This window comes from Dermochelys coriacea, chromosome 1 (assembly GCF_009764565.3).
Source record: "Dermochelys coriacea isolate rDerCor1 chromosome 1, rDerCor1.pri.v4, whole genome shotgun sequence".
Lineage (NCBI taxonomy): Eukaryota > Metazoa > Chordata > Testudines > Dermochelyidae > Dermochelys > Dermochelys coriacea.
The window spans coordinates 243,034,392-243,049,653 of NC_050068.2; the positions used below are offsets into that span (position 1 = coordinate 243,034,392).

Sequence of the window (15,262 nt, forward strand, 5' to 3'; positions counted from 1 at the left end):
AGCACATTTAAGTATCAAAAGAGTGAGATGCATAGTCAATACTGAACTATTACCCCAGTTTCATTTAGGGTTTACTGTCCTGCTGCTTGAAATGTTATCTTTGTACCTGATATAACAACTACATTTTTAAGTACCTGTGGCTTGAATGACCCCATACTACCTTTAATATTATAAAAGCAGAGATGTTAGATGTACTTCTGGATTAATTTCTATTCTAGTAATTACATTCTACCAAACTAAATTCCTATGACCCTTACACATGGATATTGTATTCTTCACTGCCAGTCCCAAACAATCATCCAGTGTTGCTATGTTCTGTTACACAGCTATGTTTTTCACTCTAGAGGTGACTGAATTGCTTTGTTTGTAAAACTGGTATCTCAGTCTGAGTTTATAAAGCACTTTGGTATTCTTCTGAAAGAAAGGAGGTATATAAATTAAAGTTATTCTGAGATTTTTCATGAGATGTTTAAACACCGAATGTGTGCGCAATAACAGTCTGCTCTCCAGGACACGCCATTTTCTTCTACATCATTTTATATATGTGAAACTTAAACTGTGATGATGTGACCAAATTGAAAGGTTACTTGTGTCAGGTAAACCGTGTAATAAAAAAAAAAATCCCCTATAAAGTTTACACACACTATCTAAATTCCACTGCAATTTCAGTTCAATACTGTATCATTCCCAGTTTGTCCTAAACTGTTATGCAGCATTTTTGTGCCCTGTTAAAAACGTGCAATGTTCAACTTCAGAGATTGCTCTATACACCACTGAACTGCAGGTATCTCTGTATAGTTTATATATTGGTTTGTCTGTAAAATGCTATGAGAAGGAAATACTGTAGAAGGAAATAATCTACAATTATATAGGGTATCTAAAAATAAGAAAAGAAGGAAAAATAGGAACTTTAGAACAGAATGCACTGGATTGTCTCCTGTACCAGCCAACTAAGTACCTCTTTGAGCTCACATATTTGACTAGCTTGCTCTGGGTGGGATCTGTGGAATGATTGTTATTGAAAGAATGTAAGAGATTTTCACTCAGCAAACCATAGCCTCACTCTGAAGGAAACTTATCGCATACTGAAGAAAGGGGTAGCATGCTGGGGAGGAAGAAAATAGAGTATTGTGAAATTCAAATTGCATGAAAATTTGTTTTAGGCCATGTGTGTGTATATATAGTGAATGTATGGCCCTTGGACTATCACTTCTCACAACAGCTATGTTCTGTTGGAACAGTGAAATTGATAACCTTTACAAGGAAACTTGTGAACCACAGAGAGAACTTTCTCAACAGTTGGATTAAAAACTGGAACTCATTACCACAAGAGATAAGAATAACCACATTCACCTCACCATTTTCAGAACTCTTTTCAAAATTAATTTCTTTGATTTGGCCTTCTCAAAACAATTACTTTATTTTTAAAAACAATAATTTACAAGCAGATTACTCTGACACATTGAAAAAAGAAGAGGAATTTTATTTTTAAAAAGCTTATGAGGTGTTAAGGTATTACAGTAATAGGCACTATAGAAGAACCTAGATGGGTTACTTGGTTGTGGAATTTCGTGCCTGCTCAGGTCAGGATAAAAAAACTGCGGAGCCATGATCATTTTTGGAGCACAATGCAAAACCTATATTTTTGTGCATCTCTTTCCTTGACGATGGGGAGAAAAAACTGCCTGGGACCATTACAGGGCAAATTTGAAAAGAATTACCTGTAAATAATAGAAATTATATTATCAAAGGGAGACAACTGGTAGATCCTAGATGTCCAGATATCAGGTCGAGGAATACAATAAACAGGCATAGGCATGTAGGTTAGATTCACATGGTTGATGTGACCGCTGGAAAAAGCAGCTTTCTGAACACTACTCAAGTGAGTTAGGCAACTTACCTGCCCCCACACAGTGTCATACATTAGAGACCATTGTGTACTGCGGTGATTACTGTCAGTGTCTAATTCTCAAAATGGTTCAGCTGACTAAGATACTTTGGAAAAAATCCTACTGAGGCCTGTAATTGTGTTGGGAGTGGAAGCCTTGTTTCACCCATCTAATAAATTTGATTTTCAGATAGGATATTAATAGATAGTGGTGCTGAAACAATTTGTATAGTGGGGGTGCTGAGAGCCATTGAACCAAACTCTAAACCCTGTATATGATGGAAACCACTTCAAGCCAGGGGGTACTGCAGCACTCCCAGGAGTCTCTAATAGATCCCATTTTCATAAAACTTCCCTCTCTTTTGAAATACCTGCTCTCTAACATACTTCAAAGTATAGACTTGTTGTTTTCGAATGCTTCTGAGCTAATTGTGCTAAAATGTGGAACTTCATTTATATTGCACTCCATTGGATTCAGAAAACACTCTGCTGCAGTAGTGAAACTGGTTTTCCAAACCAGATTACCCTGTCCACAGGAACTGGAATGTGGCTCACAGAGAGGAAGCGAGCTGTCTATGAGAACAGAGTTAGAGACTAAACCAGGGGTAGGCAACCTATGGCACGCGAGCTGATTTTCAGTGGCACTCACGCTGCCTGGGTCCTACCCACTGATCTGGGGGCTCTGCATTTTAATTTAATTTTAAATGAAGCTTCTTAAACATTTTAAAAACCTTATTTACTTTACATACAATAGTTTAGTTATATATTATACGCTTATAGAAAGAGACCTTCTAAAAACGTTAATGTATTAGTGGCACGCAAAACCTTAAATTTAGAGTGAAGAAATGAAGACTCGGCACACCACTTTGAAAAAGGATGCCAACCCGTGGACTAAACCAACACCATCTTTCACACTTATAGGTTTTTGGCATCTGCTTCTAAGATAGTGTCAGAATTACATTTGGATTCAAACCAGATTATATATGTAAACTGGTAGCAGAGTCCGGATTTTTGGCTGCTGGAATTTGGATCAATTTGGTTAACTGTCAGTGATTGAATAATTTAACCTTTTTGAATGGGACTTTGATTTTCCTCTCATTCTACGCAAGATCCGACTCCCATAACCTACTCAGAACTTGTTTTTTATGGTGTATCTTTCCTTGCAATTCAGACTACCTACACTGGTATATGTCATATAGAAGGTCAAAGGATGTAATACTGCTTTCAATTTAAAAAAATAATTTTGCTAAAAAATGTCTTCACTTACTATTCGTGGAAACTCTGGGCAAACTAGCGAGAGGTTTAAGTTGTTTACACATGCTACATTCACCCCAACAGTAAAAACATGCCTATCTAGAGGCTTTGCAACTAGATTTGCATTTTGCAGGGTGGATAAAAATCAATGATTTTTAAAAATCAGTTTTTTAATTTAAATCAGATTTTTTGATAGAATGCTTTTTGAGAAAAAAACCTATCTAAAGATCGTTTTAATTAAGATACATTATAGCTCAAAGATATCATGGAATAGGGATTATAAATTCTAATTCTATAGTATGAGACAATATATTCATGGAATGTTTAAGAAAAGTTTTGCAAATGAGTTCCAATAGTTCATGGTTTAGGGACCCAATCTTACGGAGTTCCATGGGCTTCTATATAGATTATTTAGGTTAATCTTTCTATCTACCCAGTGGGACTCAGTGCTCAGTCTAGAAGATACCATCAGAAATGCTTAGTTTTGCAGTTCTCAAACTGTGGATTTGGGTCTCAAGAGATAACATACTTGTTAACAGCAAAAATGGTTTTAAATAAATATGTAGAGGTGAGAAATAACAGACCTCAACTTTGTTGTCCCTCTGCAAATTTGTGTACACTGAGTCAATCCCTTACTTCTTTCTAAAAGTGCAAAGTTTCAAAAAGTTCAATGAATAGAAGATTGTTGGGGGTGGAATAGATTTGGACAAGGAGAAGAAATGTGAGAAGGGAGGGACAGGCAGTAGAAACAAAAGTGAAACTGTTTGAGCAGCATATTCCAGAAATCTTGGGGTCTTCCTGAGTGTAGCCTTCATTGATTTGAGATCTACCATACCATTCTCTCACTAGAAGGGAAAACTTATAACAACCGCAGGCTGCAAAAGAGACCCAGTTTGGGAATATTTTAATGAAGTTCCTCTACCTGTGGGTAAGAAAGGTATGCATGCAAAATCAAATCCACCCTGTCCTTTTGTATCTGTTTTCTGTCTCAGCCAAAAGACTGCACATCCAACAGCATAGAATACCATGCTGGCTATTTGTTCAGTGCTAACTCAGTAGGAAGAGTGTAGAACTTAAGCGTTCGAAAGGTTTCACAGCCCTGATTCGTTTATGAAATATGATTACATCACAACCTGGGGCAGTATGGCAGCAGGCAAAATTGATAAAGCCAGGAATCCTTATGAAGACTGAAACTCAGGCCTCTGGATCAGTTCCAGCTTAGGGTGATAAAAAGAAGAGACAAAATTCCAAAGTGTTATATGAGTATTGGCAGTAATTAAGGGAGAAGGTTTAAAGGAGATTGGCAAAATGGGGAATAATCTTTTTAAATACCTTCACTTGAGTTAATAAACTGCATTCAGGTATATCAAAAAGGTTTTATTTCTTACCATTTTGTATTTCTCATTTTGGGCAGTGAAAAGATTTTTGTCTCTCTTTGTTTTCTGGTCTCAGATTCATATGCAATAGCATGAGGCTGTTGAGATTGGATTTCTAGTGCTTCGGTCAGAATGGATTGATTTCAGTCAAAATGATTTAAATCGCTGATTTTAATTGTTATTTAAGTGAGCAAGAGGAAACCTTGATATAAACAGTTTTAATCGTGTTTGCATTTGAACTTTAGTTATTTTCCTAGAGAAATGTTGGTAGCCATTAAAAGGTTCATTTAAACTTAATATCTTTACACTAAATTTGGTGCTTCCTTTTGCTAACCTGCGGGATACAGTATATTTCTACACATTTATTTAAGCAGTTATACAGCTTTATATATATATTTATGAAGATTCTTAAATTTTACCTTTATTTTGGAAAATAGTGAATGATTTTTTTATTTACTAGATGATTAATTTTTTGTGTCCATTTATATTTGGGTGGAAATTCAATGAAATGCACAAAAATCGCATTTTATTTTATGTATTTATTTAATTAAATAAAACGGCCTGAAATGTGCTAGAAACATAAGGAAAAAAGTTGATCAAAACATCTTCTGCATTTAAAACTAGCAGATTTATTGAGCAAAGGAAGTTTTATCTGTACTCAGTGAAATGTACTGATTATTTCTAGTCACTGTAGCTACATCTACACTTTTAGTGGTGGGTAGATTACAGACACTGCATGATCAGCTACCGCAGAAATAATTAGTAGTGTAGATGAGGAGGGATGGCTTGGGCAAATAGATTAGCATGCCCTATGCTCCTGAACCCCCAAGGTATATACCCTATATAGGTTCTCTACAGACCTAAGTAGTGCTTCTGATCTCTACACTTACTTTTAGCAGTGTAGTGTCCTGCCATAGTGAAAGGCTCCAGGAGTAGGGAATGGCTGAGACAGCAGTGAAAGGCTCCAGCGGTTCCCTCCTGCAGGAGCCTGTCCCCGCTGCAGCATGTAGCTACACACAACTGACAAGTATGGATGCAGCTTGCCTTTCACTGCAGCATGTAGCTATATGTGTGTGTAGTGCCTGTATCCTATGTGCTGCTGTAACTGTAGACATGGCCTATGGCTCTTCGAGATTTTTAGAACTGGTAGATCTCATCCTCTCACACCTAATTTATATTCATAAATTTGAAGAGGAAAACAGGCTTTCCTGCCTTTTCAAGTTTCAGTTGGTTTCTTAATTTTGAATTGAGACTAGTAGAATAAATTGAAAAGAAGATACTCTGTCAGCATCTGTAGAAGAGTATACTGCTGTCAAAAGCTGGTTTAGCACCTCAACAAACTTATGTTCCAGGTGCTTAACCAGTGATTTCCACCAGTTCAGTTGTCTGACTTTCTTTAAAAAATTAGCATCAAATATGTACTCTTTTTTTTGTATTTAATTTAAATTATTATAATATAATAAGTTTAGGCCATAACATAGGTTGTCAAATTTAATTTTAACCAGGTTTATTTTTAAAAAAATAAAAATGACTTTTAAAAATGATTTATTTTTATCCACCCTGACTGCAGGGGGCTATTGAAGTAAAATAACTATTTCAATGAATTTTTTAAAATCATTAGATTTTGTAAAAAGATAAAATAAGCTTAATATTTTCAGTCTAATATAAACAAAAGGGGAGTTACTTTTAATAGCGGATTAAGTGCTGAATATTACTGATGTGATGGCTAGTTGAGATGGAAGCTGATAAAACATAGAATATTCAAATAGTCTTACAAAGAAAGGTGATTGTAAATGGGACTTCTTAGGGTAGCCACACCTGTTCCAACAAGTGAAGAGTCCTCCTAAAGAAAGAACTGCTGCTACTAAGAATAGCTGATAATGTATTCAAGGTAGCCCATGTGTAATAATACTGTTTATGAGTGAAGACCAAGGGAACTACATATATGAAGAGCAAGCTGGTTTCTGTTCTGCTGGAATAGAAAGAATCACTTCACCCACCACAAAAAAATGTGGCTATCTCTTGGTTGAAATGTGTCAAGAGCTTGAAAAGCAGTTGAAGTCAATGAGTAAGGCAAAAGAATTGGAAACAAAGACTTCGGGCTTGTCTGTGTGGTGCAGCAATGCACATTATGGGGATGAGATTTCTAAAGCGGACTAGTAGTGGGCACTTAGGGACTTTTAGTGTGCACCAGCGGAGCCTACCCAGACCAATTAGTGCATAACACATTCTGCTTTAGAAATCACACTCCTGTAGTGCTGATTGCTGCTCTGTGTAAACATGCCCTCGGAGTGCTTTTTTTGTGGCTTAGCTTAATCCTCTCTAAAGTAGACTAAGGCCTGGTCTACACTAAAAAATTAGGTTGAAGGAAGCCACCTTAAGTCAACCTGTTAATGTATGTGTCTACACTACCGGGTCCTTTACGCTGACCTAAATCACCTCTAATGTCGACTTCTGTAATCCACCTCTGCGAGAGGCGTAGCCCTTAATTTGTTTTTCATGGTGGACTGTGAGATAGTGCAGACACAGTGTCGTGTAATTCAATTTAATTGGCCTCCAGGTGGTGTTTCACAAAGCTCATCTGTGACTGCTCTGGAGATCATTCTCAACTCTGCTGCACTGCATCCAGTTACACAGGAAACAGCCCTTCCTCTGCTAAAGCCCTGAGAATTTTTGATTTTCCATTTCCTGTTTGATCAGCATTGGGAGCATGCCAGCTTCAGCACAGCTGATCATAGAGACAACACGTCCCAAACATGCTTCTGCTTGGTCTGCACAGGAGTTGGTGGATCTCATTGCTGTGTAGGGAGAAGAGTCTGTGCAAGCAGAGCTCCGATCCATCAAAAGAAACACTAACATCTGTGCAAAGATCACTCGTGGAATGGGGGGGACACACACAGCAGTGCCGTGTGAAAATAAAATAACTTTGCCAAGCGTACCAGAAGGCAAGGAAGGCGAACAGTCGTTCTTGTGCTGAACCCCACACATGCCAGTTCTTCAATGAGCTGCATGTGATTCTCCCAGCACCCCCACAAGCAACATGGACACCTCACAGGTGTAAGAGTCTAGGGACAACAAGGAGGATTATATGGTGGAGGAGGAAAATGGGAGACAGGCGACCGATGGATCCATTCTCCCCAAGAGCCAGGAAATACTTTTAACCCTAAAGCCCTGTGGGTTGCAGGACATCACTGTGGCTGACCATGATGCCAGGGAAGGCACCTCGGTGAGTATACAATCAAAGTTCCGTTAAACTTTAGCAGGCACACACATTTGATGCTATTGCATGTTTACTGTGAAGAAAAAGCGAGGTGATGATGTTCTCTGCTTACAAGAAGCCGTTCCAGCTTTGCAAAGGGTAGCCCCCAAGAAAAAACTGTTTATGTGGACTGGGATAGCCCGGGAATCCTCCATGGATATCTTTAGGAAACTTTCATGGAGGTACTCTGCGATCCTTTGCAGAAGGTTTCTTGGCAGGGCAGTCTTATTTCTTCCACCATAGTAGGGCACTTTCCCATGCAACTTCTGAATTAATTCTGCTGGCATCATTGCAGTACACAGCATAGCAGCATAAGGACCGGGTCTTGCAGCATCTCCTTCCTTTCCACCTCTGTTACCCTCAGGAGACTGATATCACATAGGGTCACATAAGGGAAATGGGGGAAGTTCATATTAAAAGTGTTCTTACAAGGGAAAAAAGGGCATGTAGACCCGCTCCACTCCCTTCCCCAACATTCCTGATCGCCAACCCATACTGCCGCTAATGTGCCTTTACTGTGCTCAGCATGGGTCAGCAAGTAATGTAAAGTAGCTGATAGGGGACTGGGGCCTGACATGAGATCCCACAATTTGGGAGAGAAAACGTTCTTTCTCGCCCCATTCGTAAACAACTTCCCGTGGTGCTATGTGGAAGGCCCATTGTTCAACTAGCTACCTCTGCTCCTGACGTGAGCCTGCCATAAACTTAATTAAAAGTGTGGTCACCCATGACCTGGGGAGGCCTACTCAGGCCTGGAGTAGCAAAACTGCACACTAGACGGTTATGGATTCTGATTGTTATGGCTTGCACCTAGTGTAATAAGGGATTTTTTAATGAAAGCGACCTTGCTATGGAAACATTTTATTAATTTACATTTTATTCATGCTCCTTTATTTTTTTTTCCCCATGATTGACAGCTGGCAGTGTGTCCTTCAGCATGTCATCAACACCTGAAAGCAGACTTTCACTGATGAGAAGGAGGAGAAAGAACACAGGAGGACATGTTCACTGAGATAATGAACACCTCTGGGACAGCTGACACAGAGTTGAGAGCATGGAGGATTTCACTCTCTGAGAAGTTAGATATGGAGAGCAGGAAAGCTTCCAATAAGCAAGAGCATGTGGTGCAGGATGAGATGCTTTGGATTATGAGGGATCAAGCAGACATCTTGAGGCTCCTGGTTGAACAGCAGGAACAGAAGCAGGAGGGTGGAGTCCCTCTGCAGACTCCGGTGGACAGCCAGCCAGCATCGCCTGGCGCAGAATCACCCTCCCTCAAGTGTTTCATGAGGCGTGGGTGAAAAGGCCATTATCCCTTTCACTTAATTCGGGAACAGAAGGGGCCCATTCACAGACCTTGGATGGTCCAGAATGCGGTGTTGTATTACACAGCTGAAAATGTTTCTCCCATTCCAACTTTACAACCCCTTTTCCCCAAGGTTACCTTTTTTTTTTCTGTTCTCCCTCTTTACTTACGTTTGTTAAATAAAGTAAATGGATTCGAGAAATAAATGTTCTTTATTGAGTAGAAGCAGTGGGCTTGGACAGGGGGTTGGCTTTACAGGGACAGTGATACAAGCCAGGTGAAGGTTTGGGAAAGCACAATGTAGACGAGCACCTCACATTACTGTGACTTATTATTGAAACAGCTTTTCAAAGCCTCGCAGCACCCCTTGCTGTGCTCTTCTTATTGCCTTGGTGTCTGGCTGCTCAAAAATGGCTGCCATGCCATCTGTCTCAAGTGTCCGTCCCTGCAGAAAATTTTCTCCCTTTTTTTCCCCATAGATATTATGGAGCACACAGCAGTCAGCTATAACCGTGGGGATGTAATCTTCACTAAGGTCCAACTTTGTTAGTAAACTTCTCCAGCACCCTTTTAAATGACCAAAGGCACATTCAACCACCATTCTGCATTTGCTGAGCCTATTGTTGAATGAGCCTATAGTCCAGATGGCCAGTGCATGGCTTCATGAGCCATGGGAGCAAGGGCTAGGCTGGGTTCCCCGGGATAACTATAGGCATCTCAACATCTTCAGTGTATGTTTTGTAGTCTGGAAAGAAAATCCTGGATTGCAGCTTTTTGAACAGATCCAAGTTCCTAAAGATGCACTCGTCATGAACTTTCCCTGACCATCCTATGTTGATGTTGGTGAAACACCATCTGTGATCCACCAGCACTTGCAACACCTTTGAAAAGTATCCCTTTCGGTTTATGTACTCCTTAGCAAGGTGGTCTGGTGCCAAGATGGTGATATGTGTGCCATCTATCGCCCCATCACAATTAAGGAACCCCATTGCAGCAAAACCATCCACTATGTCCTGCACATTTCCCAGACTCACTACCCTTCGTAGCAGAAGTCGATTAATGGCCGTGTATGCTTGGAGCACAGTAGCTGCCATGGTTAATTTACCTACTCCAAACTGATTACCCACTAATCGCTAACTTTCTGGCATTGCATGCGTCCAAATAGCAATCACCACTCACTTCTCCACTGTCAGAGCAGCTCTCATTTTTGTGTTGCTGAACTGCAGGTCAGGGGAAAGCTCTGCACAAAGTTCCTGGAAGGTGGCCTTCTGCATTCGAAAGTTCTGCAGCCTCTATTCGTCGTCCCATACCTGCAAAACGATGCAGTCCCAGCAGTCAGTGCTTGTTTCATGGGACCAGAAATGGCACTCAACAGAGTGCAGCTGGTCTGTGACAACCAGCAGCAACTGTGAATTGTTTTTTTCAGTTGCTTGCAGCAGGGCTGATAGCAGGACATTGCTATGTTCTGCACGACGGACCCTACTTCAGCTCTGGAAATTCTGCAGGAGAAAGCACAAGGTGTTTGAGATGCTCACACCAAGCAGGCTCCATGCTTCTGGGGTTATGGCATATGCGTGGCAGTTTTAAGGCACGAAAACCACTTGGTTGTTTGCTATTGATATAAAGGAGGGAGCGCAGTGCATCATGGGATGCCGACGCAATGTTCCCATTCTCTCCTGCGACAGTGTTTTGGTCCCATGAGGCATTGCATAAACTTCCCAAAACACACTGCAGCAAGTTGCACTTTGGGATAGCTAACCGTGATGCACTGCTTTGTGCATCAATGTAGGCACTGCTAGTGAGGACGCACTCCATGGAGACCAATGAGCATGGTGTGGCCATGCACAAGCAACTTAATTAATTCAGAGGCTCACGTTGAATTAGATAAAGTCGACTAAATTTTGTAGTGTAGACAGGCCCTAAGGTAAACCAGACAAAGGGGTTCTTAGTGGAGAATTGCAGTGTCAGCATGAAGAGTTAGTGCAGAATAAATATTGTATTTTAAATTCACATCCTAACTTCCACGTGGAAAAAGCCCTGAGGGGAACAATGAATGGGGGAGATAAAACAGGTTGAGGGTATGGATGGGGAAAAAAAGTAGCAAAGGCTCATCTCTACCAGAAGTTAACAAAGTTATAACACTGTAGATTGTTTAAGAAAAGTGGTTATGTTGCAGGGATCTGTTAGATTTGCTTTTGGGAAGCAAAAAATGAATTAATCACAAAATGAATTTCTATTGTAACTACGGTTGCTCATTAAAATTCAAAGTAAAATATCGATATAATATCTCATGCATCCTGTATGAAGGGATTTTTTTTACTGCATGCTTATAGTGGGATGGACTACGTACTAAGTCTCTTCTAGACTACAATCCTAAAAGTCTTCAGTGAGACTATTGTAGCTGTTGCTTTCTATTCAAGTGTTTTTGGGGTTTTGTTTTTGCCGATGATGATTCAGTGTTTTTGATTTGTTTTCTTTCCTTTGTCTTTAGGAATGTCTGAAAGTCAGGAGACAAACAATGGAAGCCACACCAGCAAGATTGGTTCCAACAGTGGCAGCTCTGCTGTGTGCTTTGGGCAGGTCAGTCTCTCTTCATCTAGAACAGAGCTGGAAGTCTTCCTCTTGCACTTCAGGAAATCTCACAAAGCACTTAATTGTTTTTAATGCACGACGCTAGTTGTATGTTAAAATCATACCTGTTGTCCTCACCATGATAATCTTCATCCTCATTACATTTTCCCCTGCTGGTGGCAGAGCTGTCTCTCCAACGCTAGTAGCTTTTATCTGAATTACTTGGAGAAAGGGCCTTGAATTATTTTTTAAAGGACAGGAAGAATGTTTTTCTTTCTCTGATGGATTGGACTGTGTCGTGGAGTAGGTATACCCCATTATGGGGCACTGGTTTGTGGGGAGATGAAAGCAGACATTTTAGCAGCCCAAGTGGCTTTGCCTCCCATGTCGCCACAGCTGCCGTGTCCCCTAGCATAGTGTAGCCTAATGGCCAGAGTCCACAAGACTGTCCTTTTGTTCAGGGCTGCTCGACCTCATGCCCAAGTCTTTCTAGCAGCCCTATAGCTCAGAGCAACATGGCCCAATGGCTAAGGGCAATGGGGCAGGCCTTCTGCTGTGCGGTTCGCCCCTCTGGGCATCAGCTGCCCCACTGGTAGGGCAGCCGGGGTAGGGGGACCCAGGCCCACCCTGCTCCACTGGGTCCCAACCCAGGACTAGGAAACACAATCAGTCTTGGTCACCCAGTACCTTAGTCCTGACCCCTGGGTTGCTTCCTACGCTTCCTTCCAAGTCTGGTAGTCTTGTGGCCTCCGTTGTCTCTCCTCTGTCGGCAGCGGTGGTCAGCTGGGGGTCTGCTGGAGCCTCAACTCAACTGGCTTCTGGATCTTGGTTGTGTGGCTGTAATATTTGGTTCATTGGTCACTGAAAGGTGGCTGCGGCTCCATGCAGCCCAAACGGCATCATGACAAATTGGTATAAGCCAAACAGGGTAAGGAAGGCAGTCTTCTCACAGGAGGCCAGTGTCAGGGGTATCTGCCAATACCCCTTAGTTAGATGTGATGTTGAGATGAACTAAGCACTACCCAGCCACTCGAGGAGCTCATCTACCTGAAGCATTGGGTAGGTGTCAAACCAGGAAATAGCATTAACTTTCCTGAAATCGATACAAAATCTGATGGCACCAACAGGCTTTGGGACCAGTGCTATCGGGTTCCGCCATTCTCTCTGAGATTCCTCTACTACCCTTAGGGACAGCTTAGTTTGCAGTTCTTTTTGAATGGCTCTTGCCATCCTCTTAAGGAGTGGTCGGTGGTTGTTTCGTACCTTCTGACCCAGGATGGTGATAATACGGTGACTCCTCAGGCTCGTCTGTCCCGGGAAGGTCAGTCAGTCACCTTATGTCAGGATTTGTCATGCTGGTGGCCTGGGCTGGCCACAGAGGTTCTTACATTGGCCTTTTGTGGTCTGCACTTGGCTGGATGACCCCAGTTTCCTGGGCTCCCTGCTCTATGGGCTTGCTGCTCTGACCCTCAGCAGTCATGTAGTCTTCCAATAAGAAGACAACTTCAGCAAGGGTTGCCAGGCAGTGCCATTGCACCCACTCCTTCCCCCAGCAGTTAGGATCTGGGTAAACTGCTCCAGTGCCACCATCTCCACCACTTGGCTTCTGGTCCGTTTCTCTGATTCCAGCCATCACCAGCGGTAGTCCCAGAGTTGCTGGGCTGTGGCCTGGACCTGAGCAGGTACTATTTGCAGCAGAGTCGTTGGCGGTACATCTCAGGACTGACACCAGCCTGGTCCAGGGTGGCTGCCTTCACTTTGTTGTATCCCAGTGCCTAATGGGGGGTTTAAGTTCCGGTAGGCGGTCTGGGCTGGGCCAGTTAAGTACAGTGCCAAGAGGGTAGCCCACTGTACTGGTGGCCACTGGGCCTGGCGACCTGTTTGAATGTCACAAAGGTCTCGGGGTTGTCACTGGACCCCATCTTAGTCACACGCACTGTGTGCAGCATGGCCCGGTGGTCAGAGTCAATGCAGCCCGCCCTTCAGTGCGGCCCAGTGGCCAGAGTCCACAAGGCTGTCCTATTGCTCAGGGCAGTGTGGCCCAATGGTTGCAGTCAGCAGTGCAGTTCACCCGAGCGGGGCAGCTGGGGTAGGGGAACCCAGGCTCATCCAGTGCTATTGGTCCCTTTTATACTCTGGTTCATCTGAAGCATGCCCAGCAGAGGCATGGAGGTGTGGCTTCCTCAGCCCACAGCGTGTGGTTAACCCTTTCTGAACCAAAGCAGGGTAGGTACACCCCATCATAGACTGAATTTATCTTAATAGTGGATGACATGCCCCAGGCTTACTTATAAAAACATGCATTCTACTCTATTGGTGGAGAGAAGGTAGCTATTTTCACTCAGCCATGGGAAGAAACCAATAGACAGAGTTTGTCTTTGGCCTTGCATGGTGAATTCTTCCATGCATGCCATTATTTCGTCAGTTAGCTAATGAATATGATGTCTGTGTATATTTGTACACAATGCTCTTTCCCTTTTGCCTGCTGTTGAATATTTCTGTATAACTGCTAGAAAAAGAAATGGACAGTTATTCCTAAAAAAAGTTAAATGGAACAATACATTGAAATCTAAATGTTAAAACCTCAAGATTGTGCATTAGAATTTTTTTGTTTAAATTTCATGCTGTTTGCTTGAATTATATTGTCTGGCAGGATGGGGGTTGGCACAGCTCTGAGGATCCCTTAAAATTCCACTCTAAGTTCTGTTTTGCAGGTGAATAGAGCAGCAAGATTGAGGATTAGTCAAGATTCCCTTTGGAGAAGACCAGCTCCATTCCTTAGTTAGGTGGAAGTGTGGTGCTGTGGAGTAGAAAGAGACATTTACGCTACTCTTCAGACTGGAGCTGGAATTCTTCTCTCACACACCTATATCCGTGCAGAACAGGCACACTCACTCCGCATTCCTGAACACATACTTAACGCTATCTGTATCTTTTGCAGAGTGTGTATAGATAACTAACATTTCTACCAGTGCAATAAGTAGTGACACCTAGTTGATCTTCCGACTAATATGAGTGGTGCTGATAGAGATTCCCGTTATGCTTCATGCCCGGGCAGCCTGGACTGGACTTTGCACATGTTACAACTGCTGTAGGATTTCATAGGGATGGGAGCAAGGGTACTCTTTCAGACTGGTGTGCTTGGCTGAGTTCTATCACTTTGTAATTGGGATGTTTGCTGCTTGGGAGAATTGGAAAACAGTTGTATAGAATTTAACACAGATCATTCATCCATCTATTCTAGTTCCTTGCAAGAGCAAACAATATCACCAGCATAATACACCTACCCCATGGAGCAAAGTAAATTCCTTCCTGAGCCCTTTGACTATCCTTTACATCCTGAAGCATGAGAGTTGAATACTCATCTTTCCTGGAAGACTACAATAAAAAATGGGATGAGACAGGTGCAGGGGAGCTAATAGAGTGAAGAAACTAAAGCTGTCTGACTCTGCTATGCTTCTATTAAAGTACCAGTATACGGCAGCCGAATACCTGGCCATCCAGAATGCCCTGCGTCAGAGGTTGGGTCCAGAGTACATCAGCAGCCGGCAGGCTGGTGGAGGACAAAAGGTACAAAGAAGCGTGTATGCAGAAACTTTGTGGGTGGA

At 42.2% G+C, this 15,262-nt stretch overlaps 1 protein-coding gene across 4 annotated transcripts in view; it reads left to right on the forward strand.

Annotated features, from left to right (window-relative positions):
* Window positions 1-15,262, forward strand: part of RAD52 (RAD52 homolog, DNA repair protein) — a 35,208-nt gene that overhangs the window by 2,556 nt on the left and 17,390 nt on the right. For 3 of the 4 annotated variants that reach the window (XM_038395899.2, XM_038395909.2, XM_043517918.1), the window contains exons 2-3: window positions 11,575-11,663; window positions 15,123-15,224. In XM_038395899.2, coding sequence (XP_038251827.1) covers window positions 11,577-11,663; window positions 15,123-15,224 — 189 coding nt within the window. In that variant the 5' untranslated portion in view covers window positions 11,575-11,576. Of the gene's footprint in view, window positions 1-7,280; window positions 7,745-11,574; window positions 11,664-15,122; window positions 15,225-15,262 lie in introns of those variants that run through there. The other variant, XM_043517909.1, reaches the window with a different exon arrangement.